Genomic DNA, 18,857 nt, shown 5'->3' on the forward strand with positions numbered 1-18,857 from the left:
TATAGATGACACAAAGTAGTCTGAAGTTCTTTCCTAGTGTTGAAAAAACTTAGGGATTTACTGAGAAAACAAAATATGGATGTTAAACTTCAAATAAGGGTATACCTGTTACACTTCAAAGCATTTTAGGGCTTCCCTGGTGGCGCAGTGGTTAAGAATCCGCCTGCCAATGCAGGGGACACGGGAAGATCCCACATGCCACGGAGCAACTAAGCCCGCGAGCCTAGAGCCCGTGCTCCACAGCAAGAGAAGCCACCGCAATGAGAAGTCCGCGCACCGCAACGAAGAGCAGCCCCCGCCTGCGGCAACTAGAGAAAGCCTGCGCGCAGCAAGGAAGACCCAACACAGCCGAATGTTAAATAAATAAATAAATAGCAAATAAATAAATTAATTAATTAAAATAATATATTGACAAGGGACTTGCCTGGTGGTCCAGTGGTTAAGACTCCGCACTTCCACGGCGCGGGGCGTGGCTTGGATCCCTGGTTGGAGAACTAAGATCCTGCATGCCGGGCGGTGCCGCCAGAAAGTTAAAATAAATAAAATAAAATATTGACAAGTCACTGAATAAAAGCCAAAACCTTTCAAATACTGAGTAGACCCAGCAATACAGGATCGTGGTTCATGAATAAATGGCAATTAAAACTTTAAAAATAGTAGTGACCATTTATTATCTACTTTGTCATACACTTTCATGTATATTATTTATTTCTTTAACATAACTAAAAACGTAGATAACGCTTGTGGTTAAAAATTCAACAGCATATAAGCATGTAGAGTAAAAAGTGAAAGCTGTTTTTTTTTCCTCTCCCAACCCCACAGCCCCTGCCCAGGTGTTGCCCCCAATTCCGAGTTTGGGGTGTATTCTTCCAGATATAAATGAATAGACAGACATATCTCCAAGCTTATTCGTATATATCAGATTAGCCCCATTTTACAGATGAGGAAAGTGCAGCACAGAAAAGTTGTAGTATTCATCCAAGACCACAGAGCTGATAAGTACTCGAGCTGAGATTCAAATCCAGCTCGTCTGATTCCTAAATCAGCGCATTCCTTCCGCTATGCCCCGTGTGTAAAATTTTACGGATGAAGAAACCGAGGCCCATAGAGGTCCCTGAGCAGTCAGAACCACATGGTTCACAGCCCAACTCGGGAGAGGCAGGGGTGACTGGGCTTGCACGGGAGGCTGCGTGGAGGAGAGGGCCTTGACCAACGCGGATCTGGCGTCGGGCGGGACCATCTCGGTCCAGCAACGCCCAGATCTGGGGCCCGGGGCTCGTCCACGCCGCTCGGGTACAGGCACCACCCAGCCCCTTGGCGCCACTCGCGGCCGCCTGGCCTGGGCAGGCGCAGCGCTCGCACCGCCCACTCGGAGCCGATCTGGAGCCGGGGTCCGGGAGTCCCGAGCCCCAGCCGGGCCTGGGGACAGCCCGGCAGCGATGGCTCCCTCCGAAGCGGGCTGGGATCCCCTCGGCTTCGCCCCCTCGAGCCGTTGGCGGGTGCCGGGCTGGGGTGGCCAAGGCCCGAAGCCCGGGGTGGGTGGCCCTGGCGGGCAAGGGGTTCGGGGTGGGCCGCCCGGACCCGGGGGGCCGGCTCGGGGCGCGGGCTGGGCGCGTGGCGGGCGGGCGGGCGGAGCGGGGGGCGGGGCGAGGGCGGAGCCGCGGCCGGAGGCGGCAGTGTCCGGAGCCGGGCTCAGGGGCAACCGTGGCCGCCGCGGAGCAAGGCTGCCTGGAGAGAGCGCCCGGGCGCAGAGGGGTTAACGGGCCGCCGGGGCCGAGCAGAGCAGGTACAGATCTTCCCTGGGACCCCCGGCCCCGGCCGCCCTCTCTCCCCTGTCCCGTTAGACCCCCCGCCCTGCGCGCACGCGCCGTCCCTGTTCCCTGCGCCCAGCGGTCGCGCCCCAGCCACGACCCCAGCCGCAGCTCTTATAGCTCTTATAGCCTCGGAAGTCCCTGGGGTCAAATTCCTGGGGAGGGGGTTCTGATCCCTTGGAACTCTGGCCCCCATCACTCGGGCGGAGAATCAGCCAAAATTCCTGCGAAGTCACAGAGTAAAATTGGAAAACGTAGCCAGGACCTCCCGGCACACGCCTGGCGCCTCCTGCCCTCCTCCTCTAGACGGGTGCTCCTGGAGGATGTGTTCCCCCCATCCCCCAACCCCGCCACTGTCTTCTGTCCTGGAGTTGGGGGACAGGGACGCTGTGAGGGACGCATGTGGGTGCCCTTGATCCAGCTCAGCATGACGACTAGAAAGGAAAGATGCCTGTTGGGATGGGCCTCCAGGACCCAGCAGTGGAGGGTACAAGGAGGACCAAGGAGTTCCCATCCAAGATAGGGACTCTCCAGCCAGCCCTGGAGCCTGCTGGGGGGCGCCCTGCCCCGCAGCACCGCCCATTTCCCAGAGGTGGGTCCCCTGGGGGTGAAGGGGTTCGTTCTGCCCAGGTCTCTCTTCCTTGATCTTCACTGGCCAGTGTGGAGGTGTGGCCGGGAGGAGCCCAGGTTTGTCTAGACCAGAGTCAGCCTGGCCCAAGCGTGACCACTTCTGACCTCTCCTTTCTTCACCCTGGGCAGTGAGACACACCAGATGAGGAACATGAGAAGGGGTGAAAACCACAAATGTGTATCTGTTTCTGCAGGGGTGGAGGGGGAGTGTCGGCCCCCTGCCCAGCTATGCAGGGGGTGGGGTAGGACTTTTCCAGAGAGGGAGCCAGGCCTGGCCCTGGCCCCAAGAGCTCACGCCACCCCACCCCTTACTTCTCCAGGGAACTGCCAAAGCCAAACCCAGCTCAGGACAGGATTATGTGTACTGGGTAGACCCATGGAGAAAGAGGTAGCAGAGAGAAGCAGAGGCAGAGAGGGAGTAGAGAGGGGACCCGGACCTGGCAGCAAGAAGAGGCAGTGATCGTCACCCCATCTCTCCTTTCCTTCAACCTCCAGTAACAGAGTCAGGCAGAGAGCTGAAGTTTTGGGTGGAACGTTGGCCCTTCTCTGGAGCCCCTACCCACCCACCCCCATCAGGGCGGAGTTGCTGACCTCAATGGTCAGCCCAGCCAAGGGAAGGAGCAGCCATCAGCAACCCCCTTCCCAACCCCAAGCAGCTGAGGAGACCCTGCAGCTCAGGCTCAACCACTGTGATCCCTCCCTTAACTTCCCAAGTCCTGGGGTCTCAGGGAGGGAAGTGGGGCTGAGGGTTGCTACCCCCAAGCACATTCCTGCCCTTCCCTCTGTCATTTTCCTGCCCCTGAGCTGGCCCACCTCGGCATTAGCTCCTTGGATTCCTCTCCCGGGTGCCTTTCGGATCCAACAGAAACATTTTTTTTTTCCTGGAAAGCAGAACTCTGAGCAGCATGAGGAGTGGGGGTGGGAAGGGCTCATTGTGAGCAGGAAGGGGCTGGAGGGCAAGGGGAGCGATGGGAGAGTCAGGCTTCGACCAGGGGCGGGTTCCGAGCTCCACTTCCCCCAGGATCAAGTTCAGACTTCAGGAGGGACTTCCTGGCTCTTCAGAAGATAGACCATGCATGACTGGGGAGCAACGGCATCTCTAGCTGCATATCCCCTTCCCAGGTTTCCCTAGCCCATCAGAGTCTTGCCTGAAGTAAGGCCTCATTGATCTAATGCTGGACGCTGGCCCCTAGAGGGAGGTTAAATCTCAGTGGGAAAAATCACCTGCTTCTCTAGAGATTAAACCATCAGCCCATTTAGTCTATCCCTTGACTGGAAAGTGTTTGAGGCAGACAGAGATGTGCCTGAGTGTTCCAGAAGGAGCTTTATTAGCTAAGAAGGGAAGAAAAAGCTGGGAGTCAGGTAGGAAATGGAAAGCCCAAGGGGCTTCCAGTCAGCAGCTCAGAGGGGGTGTCTGGTAAGTCCTCACTGAGCCTCCCTCCTCAGCTTTCCAGGACCTCTGGGAGGGCAGGAGGGAGAGCCAGATGAAAACCATCTTAAGAAAGATGCGTGTGCCTGAGCTGGCCTAGAGATAGTTCCTAGTTAGGACATGGAGCTGAGAAGTTCCTGAAGCTGAGGAGGGGGACTGAGCCTGAGTTGGGAGGCTGAGGGCAGACTGCCACCCCTCCAGCCTGGGCGGATGGACAAGGGCAGTGTGCCTTCTCCCTCCCTCCCTTAGGATCATAAAGGGGTGGGCCAGTCTTCACCCATCCATTCTCACTCTGAGATGTCCTTCTGAGGAGTCATCCCTCCCAACCCCCAGCTTTCTGGAGACTGGACCAGGCTTCGGTCCCTGCAGAGCGCATCCCCCACCCCACGCCCAGATGCCTGAGTAGAGTTGACTTCCGGTCCCCTCCTCCCTGGCCCCGGGGCCATCAAGGGAGGAGAGATGGAGAAGTGGGCGGGCAGGTAAGAGGTGGGGCGGCCCTGGAGGAGGGATGGCTGGGTCTCGGTCTCTGGAAGGGAGGGAAAGGAGCTCTGGGAGGGGCTGGGGGAAGTGATGAGTAACTTCTGGACTCTGAGCAGCTGGCATCAGGATGTGCGGAGCCTCCTTGGGGTGAGGGCTGTGTCGTAACACCTCCTCCAGCTCCTATCTGACACCTTCACTCCTGCCTTTGGTTTGCAGGCCCCGGTTGTGTCTGATGCTGCTTCTGTTCCTCCCTCAGCTCTGCCTGGATCAGGAGGTGAGCCAGGGACTAGAGACTATGATCCTTTCCTCTCCCTGCCTCCTGGCTTCCCACAGTCTCCAGGCCGCGTCTGCATTGTCCACTGCCTCTGATAAGCCGTGGCCCCTTTCTCTCACACTGGGCCCTCCCAGCCTCCCAGCCTCCCCAACTCCCTAAATCCTTGCCACATCACTTCAAGTCCCACCTCTGCTGCTGAATGTGACCTTGGGCCAGTCACTACTGCCCCAAGCCTCCAGCATTGGACTAGATATTCTGTACAGTTCCCTCGAAAATCATTCTAATTTTGGCTGAACTTTTTGTCTACACAGGTGTTGTCTGGGCACTCTCTTCAGACACCTCCCGAGGAGAACCAGGGCCCTGAGGGTGTCTGGGGTCCTTGGGACCAGTGGGCCTCTTGCTCCCAGCCCTGCGGGGTCGGGGTGCAGCGCAGGAGCCGGTCGTGTCAGCTCCCTACAGCTCAGCTCCACCAGGGCCTGCCCCTCCCACCCCGGCCCCCAAGACATCCAGAAGCCCTGCTCCCTCGGGGTCAAGGCACCAGACCTCATACTTCCCGAGAAACCCTTCCCCTGTACAGGCCACCACCTCGGGGAAGAGGTGGCCCCCTTCGAGGTCCTGCTTCTCATTTAGGGAGAGAGGAGGCCCAGGAGATTCAAGGATCCAGGAGGTGAGGGGTGGGGCTTTGAGGGAAGAGGCGGGGCCTTAGGCAAGGGGCGGAGCTAGGGATGAAGGAAAGGAGAGCAAAGGATCCAGGGTTTATAAAGGCTTATCTTTGGTGCTAGGGAGTCGCCTGGGGAGGCAGGCTCCGAGGTAGCCAGCGCTGTGACCCCACGTCTGTAACACTTTCTCAGGTCCCGGGTTCGAGACCCCATCAAGCCAGGAATGTTTGGTTATGGAAGAGTGCCCTTTGCTTTGCCGCTCCATCGGAACCGCAGGCACCCCAGGAGACCACCCAGCTCTGAGCTCTCGCAGACCTCAGATCTCCCATCCCTGACTCCAAGAACGGAGCCATCTTCTGCAAACCACACCCCGCAAACTGAACTCCCTCCTACTGAACCGTCTGCCCACACCCTGTCCCCCCCAGGAGAACCCCCAAGCCCCGAAGCTGCTCAGACAGAGGTGCCCTCTAGAACCAGGCCTGCCCTCACACGGCCCCACCCCAGAGCCCAGGCCTCTGGCACAGAGCCCTCCTTGTTCCCTCCATCCCCAGGAGAAGGTAGCTCCTTTCACATGTCCCCTCAGCCAAGAAGGCCAAGTTCCCAGGGTTGGGCCGGTCCCCGGCTGGCAGAGAGACACCCTAATCCTTTCCTTTCTGTCCCTCGGAGCCGAGGCCAGCAGAGCCGGGAGCACTGGAGATCTGGGGGGAATCTTCACGGGTCCCTCACGGAGTCTGCCCCTCACTACCCAGATGGCTGGTTGCCTCTGCTGAGCGCTGGCCCCCATTCCAGCCCCCTCTGGAGCCTCTTCGCTCCCAGTAGTCCTGTCCCAAGATGTTCTGGGGAGAGTGAGCAGCTGAGAGCCTGCAGCCAAGCGGTGAGTTCCTTCTTAGACCCCTCCCCAGACTTCCAATTCTGCTTCCCTGACCCTGAGCCTGGGTCCTCAGCCTGTCAGATCTGGACCTGAGGGAGAAGGGCCTTGGCATCTGACCTCTTCAGGGTAGGGACCTTGGAGCTCTTCCACAGACCTGACCTGCCTCCCTATCCCCCCAATCCAGCCCTGACCCACACCCCCATTTTCCTCCCCAGCTTTGACTCCTCTGTATCCCCCACCTCAGCCCTGCCCCCCTGAGCAGCCAGACCCCCGGGCCCTGCAGTGTGCAGCCTTTGACTCCCAGGAGTTCATGGGTCAGCTGTACCAGTGGGAGCCCTTCACAGAAGGTGAGGTTTCTAGCCCACTCCCTGGACAGGGGGGCTGGAGATTGGGGGATGATGGGGAAGGAGACACCCAGCCCCTCTTTTTCTTCTCTGTAGGCTCTTGTATTTCTCCTGTGTCATATTGTCTTCCTTATTTCCCAGGGCTGGGGTGAAGAGACAGAACAGGCCCAGAAAGGGCTGGGGGTTTCGGAAAGAGCCCTAGCTGTCAGGTGGCGGTGTATGGTCAGCAGAGGGGTCAGGCTAGGAGAAGGGATGTGTCCAGAGGTGCCCTTTGGCTGGTCTCCTCTGGGAAGAAGCCCAACCCAGGAGGTGGGATGGATGTGACATGAGCAGGGCATGGTCAGAGAGATCCTGTCCAGTGGTGACAGCTCGGTGGAGGCGCCCCATGGATCCTGGACAGTGTTGTATCACTTTCTCCCAAGCTACCATCCGTTTGATTTTCAGCCTGTGTCACCTTGATACCAAGACAAGCCCTCATGAGCTCTGAACTCACATAATCATAGTTTCAAGTATCTGTCTTCTCTCAGAGCTCACAACCCCTTTTCTGGTCTTAGTGACCTCAATTGATCTGACCCAACTTTTGTGTGACCCTCAAACTGACCTTTCAGAGTACAGAACTGTCGTGTTCCCTTCATCCACAGTGACCTCGGCAACCTCAGGATGCCCTATTGCTAATATAAGGCAAGCCAAGCCGCTCTCAGGGCCCTGGGTTCTTTCTCAGTTAACCTCCTGCCAGGGACCCCAGCTAACCACCCTTCTACCCTGTCTCTTAGTTCAGGGTTCCCAGCGCTGTGAACTGAACTGCCGTCCCCGTGGCTTCCGCTTCTACGTCCGTCACACCGAAAAGGTCCAGGACGGGACCCTGTGTCAGCCTGGAGCCCCAGACATCTGTGTGGCCGGACGCTGTCTGGTGAGGGAGGACGGGGTGCGCACATGGGGAGAGAGGCAATGTTAATAACTGCTACAGGCACACACACAGAGTCTCCTTGCTCATCATCACAATGGCAAAACCCCAGACTCAGGTTGCAGAGAGGAAAGTTCTTACCTGCCAAGCAGGGCTGAGCAGAGTCAAGAGTCCATCTGAAAGAAAGACCCCCTTAAGCCCATCCAAGCTTCCCAGAGGCTGGCTGGGGATGGTGAGGCTGACAGAGAAACTACAAATCTCACTTGTAGTGCAAAGGTCAAGACACGCGGTGAGCCGAAGGCTCCAAGACCACCAGGCCAGGGTTGCAGGTGGTGTCTGGCTTCTGGCAGCCCCTGCCTCACTCCGCTTTCCCCCAGAGCCCTGGCTGTGATGGGATCCTCGGCTCGGGCAGGCGTCCAGATGGCTGTGGAGTCTGCGGGGGTGACGATTCTACCTGTCGCCTCGTCTCGGGGAACCTCACTGACAGGGGGGGCCCTCTGGGCTATCAGAAAATCCTGTTGATTCCTGCTGGAGCCTCCCGGCTCTGGATCACCCAGCTCCGGCCCAGCTCCAACTACCTTGGTGAGTCCCTGGGTTCCCCGAGTCTTGGTCCCCCGTTCCATTCCTGGCCTATTGGTTCTGCCCTTCACACCCCCATTCAGCACGGCAAATGAGCCACCCGGGAAGTCAGGGCTCCCTTCCTCCCTCCCCCGTGGGCACGGGGTATGTGGCGTTCTGTGCTGTCAGGGAAGTGGTGGGAGAGGAGGACAGTATGACTAACCTCGCATGTCCTGATCTGCCACCTCCAGCACTTCGTGGCCCTGGGGGCCGGTCCATCATTAATGGAAACTGGGCTGTGGATCCCCCTGGGTCCTACGCCGCCGGCGGGACTGTCTTCCGGTACAGCCGTCCTCCTCGAGAGGAGGGCGTGGGGGAGAGTCTGTCTGCGGAAGGCCCCACGACCCAGCCTGTGGATGTCTACGTGAGCGAGGGGCCTGCGCCTGGGCTGGAGGAGGAGGCTGCCCCGCTGCCTCTCCTCTGAGGGGAAAGCTGTGGGTCTCAAGATGGGCAGAAGGCTAGTGGATGCCCCCCTGCCCACCCCCAAACATTCATTACCTTCTCTTTTTCTCCCCAGATGATCTTTCAGGAGGAAAACCCAGGTGTTTTCTACCAGTATGTCATCTCTTCACCTCCTCTAAACCTTGAGAACCCCACCCCAGAGCCCCGTCTCCCCCAACTCCAGCCTGGTAAGACTTTGATCCCCAGACCTAAAAGGAGGTGGGGAGAGGCTGAGGGGAGCTCGAGGCAATGGGGATGCATCTAATTTGTCTACCCGACTCTCCCTGCGCAGAGGTTTTGAGGGGAGAACCCCCACCTGCTTCAGTACCCCGCCCTGCCCGCACCCCAGGCACCCTCCAGCGTCAGGTGCGGATCCCCCAGATGCCCGCCCCGCCCCATCCCAGGACACCCCTGGGATCTCCAGCCGGATACTGGAAACGGGTGGGACACTCTGAGTGCTCGGCATCCTGTGGAAAAGGTGAGACTTCACCCACCAGCCTGTGTTCCTGGCACCCTCAGCCCAGATGCCCAGCTTGGCACTCCTGACCCCATACCCTGGATTGTGGGTCCACACCTTGACTCTGTGCCGAATCGGACTTCGGTGCCTGGGACCCCACTGACACTGGATGCCGAGCTTATCCTGCCTCCCCTGGCTTCCCTTTTATCCCTTACAGGTGTCTGGCGCCCTGTCTTCCTCTGCATTTCTCGTGAGTCAGGAGAGGAACTGGATGAACGCAGCTGTGCCGTGGGCACCAGGCCCCCAGCCTCCCAGGAACCCTGCCACGGCCCCCCGTGCCCACCGTAGTGAGTGAGCCCCACGGGAGGGTTAGGGTCCTGGGGACACGACGGTTGCCCCGGGGAAACACATCCTCGCCCCCATAGGATCTCACCTGGACTCTGCACTCAACACAAGATCTCCTGGCTTCAGAGAGACGTTATTCAGTGAGAAAGGCTGACATTCCATAGACAACAAGGAAACCCTGAGCCCCACAAGGGATCCCAGACTCCAAATATGCCCACTCTCCTCTGAGGGGTCCCCACCCCCAGTCTGTCGTCCCCTTCCCCAAACATGGCAGTCCCACACATCTCTGTTTTTGCCCTCTGTGTCTCTGTCCCTTCCCCTCCCTGCCCACGCCCATAGCTGGGAGGCCGGCGAGTGGACGTCCTGCAGCCGCTCCTGTGGCCCCGGCACCCAGCACCGTCAGCTGCGCTGCCGGCAGGAGTTTGGGGGCGGCGGCTCGTCGGTGCCCCTGGAGCGCTGCAGACATCTGCCCCGGCCCAACATCACCCAGCCATGCCAGCTGCGCCTCTGCGGCCGCTGGGAGGTCCGCTCCCCCTGGAGCCAGGTGAGTGGTCCCAGGCAAGGAAGTTCTTGGAGCGGGAAGATCCTGGAGGCATGGGCACCAGTGAGCTAGAGCAGTGGTTTTTCCAACTCCGTTCTAATCAGCAGAAACTTTTACAAATGAGATCTCATGTAGAACCTCCATCTGTAAGTCTGCGAAGAGACGGAACCTGGGCTTGGGGGCCCAGAGCCCCATACTCAGCCTGCTCCTCAGCCCACAAAGCCCTGTAACCGCTGAGCCAGGCATCCAAGGCAGATCCTGGTTCAGAGGCCCCAGAGCTGGAGGCTGGTGAGGCAGGCAGGGAAGCCCAGGCCTGAATGCCCCTCGTCCCCTCAGTGCTCTGTGCGGTGTGGGCGCGGCCAGAGGAGCCGACAGGTCCGCTGCGTCGGCAACAACGGTGATGAAGTGAGCGAGCAGGAGTGCGTCTCAGGCCCCCCTCGGCCCCCCAGCAGAGAGGCCTGTGACATGGGGCCCTGCATCACAGCCTGGTTCCACAGTGACTGGAGCTCCAAGGTGGGCCTCACACTCCCTAGCTGAGCCCCACGCCCCCGGTACCCCCCACCCAGGACACCCTCCCGGGGCCTTTCCAGCATGGTTGCATAACGTTGATTGAGCAAGCACCCGACGTCTGCTAAACACTGCTTATGTTGGGGACTCAGAGAAAAACTTACGCTGACATCCTGGCTCCTGCCTGGCAAAGTTTCCCCATATCTGGCTGGTACCCCTGGGGCACTCCCTAACTCCCGGATCCGGGATGTGTCTGTCCTCAGCCCCCTCCCCTTCCCCTACTTGTCACTCCAGCCTCCCTTCACACTCTGCTTCCCAACAGTGCTCAGCTGAGTGTGGGACGGGAATCCAGCGACGTTCTGTCGTCTGCCTCGGGAGTGGGGAGACCCATGGGGAGGGCCAGGAGGAAGCAGGGGCAGGAGCCACTGAGCAGACCTGTGCTCCAGGAAGCCGCCCCCCTGACATGCGTGCCTGCAGCTTGGGGCCCTGTGAGGTGACGTGGTGCTGGTACACGGGGCCCTGGGCAGAGGTGAGCTGAGAGCCTGGGAGGGGGGCCCGTCGGTGGGATTCCCTGGGGGGAGGTCGGAGTAATCCTGCTCTCCCTTCCCGTCTTCTCCATTAGTGCTCCTCAGAATGTGGCTCTGGCACGCAGCGTAGAGACATCATCTGTGTGTCCAAACTGGGGACTGAGTTCAATGTGACTTCTCCTAGCAACTGTTCCCACCTGCCCAGGCCCCCTGCCCTGCAGCCCTGTCAGGGGCAGGACTGCCAAGACCGATGGTTTTCTACACCCTGGAGTCCGGTGAGTGCCTGGCACCCTTGCCCTGCTCAGCATGGACTTCCAGGGGAGGGGAGGAGAGGCTTCCCTCCTTGTACCTCCCTCTGTGCCCCAGGCTAAAGCCAGCGGCACTTTAACTTGTCCCATTTCCTAGACCAGGAGGACAGGTGGGCCCCCTCCACGTGGGGTTTCATAATGCTCCAGGAGAGCCCCCCAACTCCTTTCAGAGGAGGAGGAGGCCTGGGGTTCAGGAGGAGCCTGGGGCACAGCAAAAGTCTGATTTGATAGCTGGGGTCTCCCCAGTGTTCTCGCTCCTGCCAGGGGGGCACGCAGACAAGGGAGGTCCAGTGCCTGACCGCCAACCAGACCCTCAGCATCCGATGCCCTCCTCACCTGCGGCCCTCCAGGAAACGATCCTGTAACAGCCAACCCTGCAGCCAGCGCCCTGGTAAAGAGCTCCCTCTCCCCAGCCCCCAGCAGAGCGGAGTTAGCTGGAGTGTGGGTGGAGATTAGGAAGGACGAGTGGGAGTGGGCAACACACCTCCAGCGGGATGGATCTTGGTGACTTCTTGTGCCCAATGGCCTCCTCTGTCCCCAGATGATCAATGCAAGGACAGCTCTCCACATTGCCCCCTGGTGGTGCAGGCCCGGCTCTGCGTCTATCCCTACTACACAGCTACCTGTTGCCGCTCTTGCGCCCATGTCCTGGAGCGGTCTCCCCCGGAGCCCGCCTGAAATGGGTCCAGGAGACCCTCTGCTCGTGGTTTTCTCATGCCACCATCAGTCACCTGTCAATCAGCCCACTCTGTACCCTCTGGCTCTCTAGCCTGTCCTGGTCTCACTAGGGACGTCCCCCAGGGTGGTCGAAGGTGGCAAGATGACAAACAGTAACTGTCAAGACGTGTGGTTGGGTCTGTGCGGTGGTGTGATGGTGTGTGTGCACATATGCCCCCAGATGTGTATATGGGCCTGTGTGGGTGTGTGTGCGCCCATAAATCTGTATCACTTCTCAAAAAGAAGTTACACAGACTGAGAAGGAACCGGGGGAGGGGACAATGCCTGTTTCCGTGAGAGTTTTCTAGGCTGAAAGGAAAGCAAGTTTGCAACTCTTTGGGAATCCGAGCTACTTAGAGTCTGGCCTTCCCATTAATCCCAACTTTGTGTCCTAAACCTCATTTCTCCTGTTCAGGCCACACATCATCTAAACCATCCTTTTGTCCTCTGACCCTTTCTCCCCTTACTTAGTCTCTCTATCCCTCCCTCTCATAGTTAGCTAGGGATGGGGTGAGCCATTGCCAATCCTGCTTTTCCCCAGGAAGAGAGACTATCTCCCCAGAGCAGGGACCAGCTAGGCAGAGGATGGAAAAGAGAAAGGTTAGAATAAGACACCCGAGCCCCTGCTCCCGCTCCCCACCTCCTAAAATGGTTCCCACCCCAGAACTAATTTATTTTTTATTAAAGATGATTATGACAAATGAGAAACAGGCTCTTCATTGTCCTCGTGGGAACCCAGCCATTCAGGCCACCTAAGCAAGCAGTGTGAGATCAGAATGAAGGGTGGGAAGGGGAACAGTACTTGGAGCCCAGGTGGAGAGAGTCTGGGCCCAGAAAGGCTAATGAATGAGCCCCAGTCACCTGAGACCAGGAGCCTTGGTCAGAGAGGGAGAGGATCCTGGCCGACCTCAGGCCCTGCAGGTTGGTCATTGACCACTAGAGGTCACCACTTCTCCCAGTTTAGTTATGGAGTTGGGCGCTTGGGTCCAGAGCTGAAGAAGAAACTGCTTGGCCTATGGTGGGTTTCTTGGTAGGCTAAGTCTTTCTGTAAAGTCTCTTGGAATCTAGTAGCACTTTTTTCCCATCTGGGGCTGAGCTGAATGGCGGCTGCCTTTTCAGGGGTCCTTTTTCCTGTTCCCTTTCTTTGGCCCTGCCTTCCTGCTCCTCTCATCCTTTCTGCTATTACCCATTTCCCTATTAAGCTTTTGGTTTATCGCTCTTTATAGGGTGGGAGGAAAGGAAATGATTCACACCCCACACCCCACACCCCTCTCCCTCAGCAGAAACGGCCGGAGGAGGAGCCTGGCCCGGCTCTAGGGGACTTGGGGGTGGAGTCGAGGGTGGAGCCAAGGCAGTACTGGATGTCCTGCCAAAGACACATTCTTCAGAGATGTCTCACCCTAGTCTCCTCCCTCCTCCCTCCCCCACCCATGTCCACTCTCAAGGTAAATAGCTTGCTAGAGGTGGTGTGAGAGTGGGCAGCCTTTTCCATAACACAGATCCTCTCCCTGACCCCTACAATTCTGAGGTCTGAGTCCAGATCTCCACTTGTGGGAGCCAGACTTCCCAGGGGTCCCCATGCCTAGGAAGAGGGGAAGTGCAATAGAACTGAGCTTCTCTCCCCATTAGAAGCATCCCTCCCCCATCCCTGCACCTCTACAAGTCTGGTCGAGTAAGACCATAAATAAAGGCCTGCAGAAACAGCTGAACTCAGTGACTACTGTTCCCTGAGCATGCACACCCAGACACCCAGACACTGGGGAGGACCCCAGAGTTGCCTGAGGAGACAGGACTTCTCTGCTCTGGCAGCTCCCTCACGTCATACTGTTGCCTTGGGAAGCAGGCTTTCCCTGGGTTGGAAGTGGCTGAGAAGGAAGACTCCGTACAACATCTTGGGAGGACAGTGCATGAGGAAGGAGGCAAAAGGAAATGGGGGGGAAAGGAAAGAAACTGACTTCAGTCCAGGACGAGGAGTGAGGAAGGGGGTACAAGGAAAGCCCAGTCTTAGTGTCTCTGCTCAGTGTAAAGAGAAGGCGTCAGATGTGTTCCTCTGGTGAACCCCTAAGGGGATCAAAGACGCGGGGGGACCAGGGAAGTGGGACCTGAGCCCGCCTTGTAGATACTGAGGGCTGAAGGCAGAGCCCTGAGACCGAGGGAGGGGTGTGGTGAATAGCTGGGGCCCTCCCAGTGATTCCTGGAAGCTGAAGGCTGGGCGGTGGCCCCAGCTCAGCTGACTTCCCCGAAGTTCCTCCTCCCTCTTTGGGCCTCTCTGGGCTGTTGCCGGGCAGGTTTGGAGTTTGGCCTGAGCCTGAGAACCAATCACAGGTGGGGAATGCAGCCACAGCCCCTCTAAGGGCTCCCCCAGCTTCAGTAACTCCCTTCTCTTTCTGATAGCCCCCAGCTCCCTCATAGCCTCCAGCCTCTGACTGCTCAGGATGTGCGCTTTCATCTGGGGGGTTGCCCCCTTTCACCTCATTTTAAAGCTAGGATTCAGTGCAGCCCCTAAGGATTCTTTTCTCTGGTCACTCAGTATTGGGGAGGGGGGTGTCAATGTGAAAATCTTCAGGAAGGGAAACCTGACCCCAAGCACCCCTTTTCCTGGCCCCTTAGAGGATAGTAGTGTGGCCAGATGCCTCTTTGATGACCTCTGAAACCCTCTGCCTCCAGAGGGGAGAGAGGAAGCTGCAACCCAAGGTCAGGGAGATGTGCTGGAGGGGCCCCTAGGTTTGGTGCCCTGGGTGGAATTTAGGGAAGGACTCAGAGGAACTGGACCCCTGAGAATCGAGGTGGGGGTGGGGTGGTGATAGGAACAATCTTGATGTGCACAAGAGAGATCAAGCGTGCAGGCCAGCAAATTGCTAGGGCTTCTCATTTCTCGGTGTTTGTTGGGGGAAGGGGATTGTGGTTCTGTGTCAGTGGACTTAGGGCTGAACTTGTGAGGTCTCAGTTCAGCTGGGTCAGAATTCCTCTCCCCTCCCCCCTCCCAGTTTCCCCAGGGTAATTACCCACCCAATTAAGCTTCAGCCTTCAGACTAAATTTAGCTTCTACACTTCCCCAACCAGGGGCCTCCCTGAAAGCAGGTGCTCACAGCTGCAGGGGTGAGTCTGAGGAGACCAGACCCACACTCTACACTCACCCAGATTCAAGCTCTGTGGTTGACTAGGAGTGAAGCAGAGCACAGGGCCCCAGGTGCTGACCTACGGCATGAGTGTCCCAACCTGAAGACACCCTCCCTCAGGAGCCCTTTAGGGGAGGATCTAGATAGACCTGGAGGGCGGCAGGAGGGCAGAGGGATGAGAGTGAGAACAAAATGCAAGAAGGTCCCTTCCAGATTCCCTCCAACCAGATCCTCTTTCATTTCCTGTTTCCCCTTCTCCCCAGTTTTACAGAAACTTCATCTGAACTTAACACCCTTCCCCCGCCAGAGTAAACTGAATCAGAGACCTCTCCTCTCCTTGAAGCATGGGGAATCATGCTAAAGAGTACCTCAACAGTTTGGAGGTGGAGTGGGGGCGTGCGTTCCTGCATTCCCACCCTCTCTCCGACCAGCATCCCTCAAATCCATCATCTCTGGTTCTGGGAGTCAGGTGGGTGGGGAAGTTAGAGCGGAGGGGGCTTATCTGTCACAGGCAGATGATGAAGAGATGTCTGCTTTAAAGGGTGAGAGGCATCTTCTACAGGAAGTAGAAAGCCTCAGGAAAGTACCTAAGACTAAGTCAGTCAACAAGAGAAACAGTTTGGGTTAACCAAACTAGACCGCAAATCTTCAATCTGACTTTGGGCTCCTTGACCCTGGAGATTGGGGAAAGCTCTAGAGGGGGGTGTTTCATGGCTGAGGTCAGAAGGTAGAAAGGATTGGAGGGAGGAATGTGCAAAATTAGTCCAAACAAGGTATGCATGAGCCATAGCAGTCAGATGCTAGGAAACCAATCAGCCACACCAGCTGACAGGGAGGTGCAGGGATGACTAGGAACCAGACCAGAGCACTTTCTCAGCGAGCACCAGAGAGCTGTGTTTGAATGTCCTGGGAAAGAACTTCAGTATTGGAGGAGAGATGGGTTCAATTTCAGGAATGTTCCAGGTTGAGGTTAGGATGTATGTGTGTGTGTTGTACTCCTCAGAGCCTTGCCTGAATCTTTTTAAGAGACAGCTCTACAGAACTTTGAGTGAGGAGGAAAAGAAACTAGGGGTGAGAGGGTGGAGTTACTCATAAAAAGAAGACTGTGTGTGTCCCTGTGATCCCTAGGCCAAAAGGCAAGAGGCCCTGCCCTTGATGGGAGGGGCAGAGTTAATCTGCTCTGGAACCAGACCCCCTCTTTCACCTCTTCCTCCCTCCCCTGGATACTACTGATTCTTTGTTGCCTGCCTCTTTCATGACATCATAAGACGCCTTTTTAGCTCTAGCAGAGGAGTGGGCAACCTTTTTCTCTTAAGGACCAGCCGTAAATATTTTTGGCTTTGCAGGGCATAGAATCTCTGTTGCAACTACTTGACTGCTGCTGTAGCACAGAAGCAGCCCTACACAATTTGTAAACAAATGGGCATGGCTGTGTTCCAACCAAACTTTATTTATGACACTGAAATCTTAATTTCATATAATTTTAATGTGTCACCAAATATCTTTTTTCAACCATTTAAAAATGCAAAAACCATTTTTAGCTTTTGAGCCATACAGAAAAAGGCAATAGGGCAGATTTGGCTGGCAGGGAGTTTACTTACCCCTGGGATTTCTTCCATCTGGTTGAACTCCCACAATGCCCAGCCATGGAAAGTCCTGTTTGTGTCCCCTCTGCTTCAAAATACAGCTGTAGACCCTTTTAATTCAACATCCTATCTATTGACATCGGCTTCTTAGTGGTTTCTCCCTGGGAATTCAATGACTTGGACATGGCTGACAGAGTAAATCCTTAAGGGACTTTTCCCGAAATTCCTTAAAGCACTTTGTTTAGTGCTTTAAGGTAAAGCATTTGTATATATTCTCTCTTTGAATCTTCTCAATAATAAGATGGGGGAAGACAATTAAATCCAGTTTACAGGGGAGAAAATTAAGTCTAGTCTTTTAACTTTTAAAATTCTAATTCCTTTGATCTGCTATTCAATTTCATTCCCACAGAGCACCCTTTATCAAAATACTCAGTTCTTTGGGCCACAGTGATCTGGAAGTTGGATGGGATCAAGTGTTTTTGTCGTTTTCAAACGTCTTTCATGACTTCTCTGCATTTTAGGAAAATCCTGTCTAAATTTCATTTTTCAACTCAAAGTTTCAAGGAATTAAAAATTCTTTCAAATATATTCAGTGTTTAGGCCCCAGGAAATAATTAAAATAAATATACATGGCCTTTGTGTAAGGTACACACACTGTCATACAAACATAGGCTTATATATTACTAATTGAGTCACAGTGTTTTTCCCTAGAACAAACTTTATCAAAGTTGTATGTTAATATGTTCTGGACTTAAAAGCAATGCAGCTGCATTGCTTTTTAAAATAACCTATTTCTGGGATTGCTTACCAAATCCTTCTTTTGTATTAGAGGTTTTCTTTCACTCAATAGTACTGTGATGGATTGACAGATCTATCCATCATGGTTCATGAGGGGGGAAAGGAAGATACAGAACCTCTATCCTGTTTCAGACCTGACCCCAACTATCAAATTTTGAAGTGAGAGAAAGGGGCAAAGAAGCAGGTAACCAACCACTCCCCCACCATTACCAAGCTCCTCTGTACAGCTGTTGTTCCTTAAAGCTGAAAACAAGCCACCTCATTTCAAAACACACAGACAACCTCATTTCATTTCGACACGAAGTTGTTTCCCTCTTTCTGTTTCTCTACTTTGCCTCACAGAGGATTTCTGAGAAATGAAAGAAGTCACCTCCCACAGTCTCAGTCTGCAGTTTTGTTTTTTGGGTTTTTTTTTTTTTTTTTTTTGTTTTGTATGATGAAGAGAGACAGGAAAGGCGTACACTGGGCATACAGTATTAACCCAAAGCTTTACAAAGTAAGCAAAATGCCCTTCCCATAGCGCTTCAGCCAAAGTGGGTCCCACCTTGCCTTAGATCTGGGTGTTCAGGGTCTAGAGATGGGTGGGAACCACTGCAGGCAACCTCAGGAATAGAGGTGTGAACTGAGGATGGAATGCATGAAAGATCTGGGCATAGAGATTCAGGAATAAAATGTTTATGAAACCAATGTTTCTTAGGGAAAACCCCTACCTCCCCCCTCAACCCCAAATCTGAACACCTGAGTCATACCAGCCCTGTAGGGGTGTCTATGAAATGTGTACCAAAATTTCTGAAACCAGCTCCTCCTATTAGACTAGAAAACGAACTGTTTTTAGGGGCACAGAATTGAAGGCGTTTCTTAATCAAAATAAAGAAGAAAACTCATCTAATTCAGGTAGAAACCCAACAGTTAAATACTCTTTTCCTCGTCTGCTTCCTTGGCTCTTTCCCAGCACACCTTGTTCCAGAATAACTTCAATAAACATACACATGTGACCACAGAGGGTGGGGGGAGGGGAGACCAAGTGGGGGTGGTGAAATTCTGAATGGAATGCAGCCCCAGCGAGCTAGGGGGCTGGGACTGAGACTTCGGGCCCTGTCTGTGGATTTATACAGGCAGAGAAGCCAAAACAATGAGCTCATGGGCAAGAATGCAGCCTGTGGGGAAGTCTGGGCAGTCAGAGCAAACTAGTTTTTTGAACCAGGATGCGAATAGCTGTAATTGAGTCTCCCATGGGAACAGGATTAGGGAGAGTGGAGCCATCATTCAGTATCTTAGGGCCCAGTTAAATAACTTTTGGGGGCTGTTCTTTATTAAATTCTGTTCTGCAGAGAGCATAGCAGTCTCGGGTCCATGTTCAAAAACCTGGTTCCTTTCCCTATGTGAACTTGGGTGGGTGAAGATGGCTGGTGAGATGTGTGAGCGAACTTAGGTGATGCTCTTAAGACATCTTTATTCAAAGCAGGTCTGCCAATGCCAGCTCCTACACCA

The 18,857-nt window shown here is 55.4% G+C and overlaps 1 protein-coding gene across 1 annotated transcript; it reads left to right on the forward strand.

Annotated features, from left to right (window-relative positions):
- The first annotated feature begins 4,290 nt into the window (after window positions 1–4,290).
- ADAMTSL4 (ADAMTS like 4) lies at window positions 4,291–12,564 on the forward strand. The gene is made up of 17 exons (XM_079698169.1): window positions 4,291–4,349; window positions 4,567–4,624; window positions 4,936–5,291; window positions 5,476–6,157; window positions 6,399–6,501; window positions 7,272–7,408; window positions 7,780–7,984; window positions 8,212–8,384; window positions 8,538–8,649; window positions 8,754–8,939; window positions 9,136–9,265; window positions 9,603–9,807; window positions 10,141–10,317; window positions 10,634–10,840; window positions 10,934–11,113; window positions 11,393–11,537; window positions 11,688–12,564. Exons 1-17 carry the CDS (start codon window positions 4,330–4,332, stop codon window positions 11,822–11,824), a joined length of 3,213 nt encoding a protein of 1,070 aa, XP_079554295.1. The 5' UTR covers window positions 4,291–4,329; the 3' UTR covers window positions 11,825–12,564.
- Window positions 12,565–18,857: the final 6,293 nt, after the last annotated feature.

The sequence above is a fragment of the Hyperoodon ampullatus genome, assembly GCF_949752795.1.
Source record: "Hyperoodon ampullatus genome assembly, chromosome: 2".
NCBI classification, from domain to species: domain Eukaryota; kingdom Metazoa; phylum Chordata; class Mammalia; order Artiodactyla; family Ziphiidae; genus Hyperoodon; species Hyperoodon ampullatus.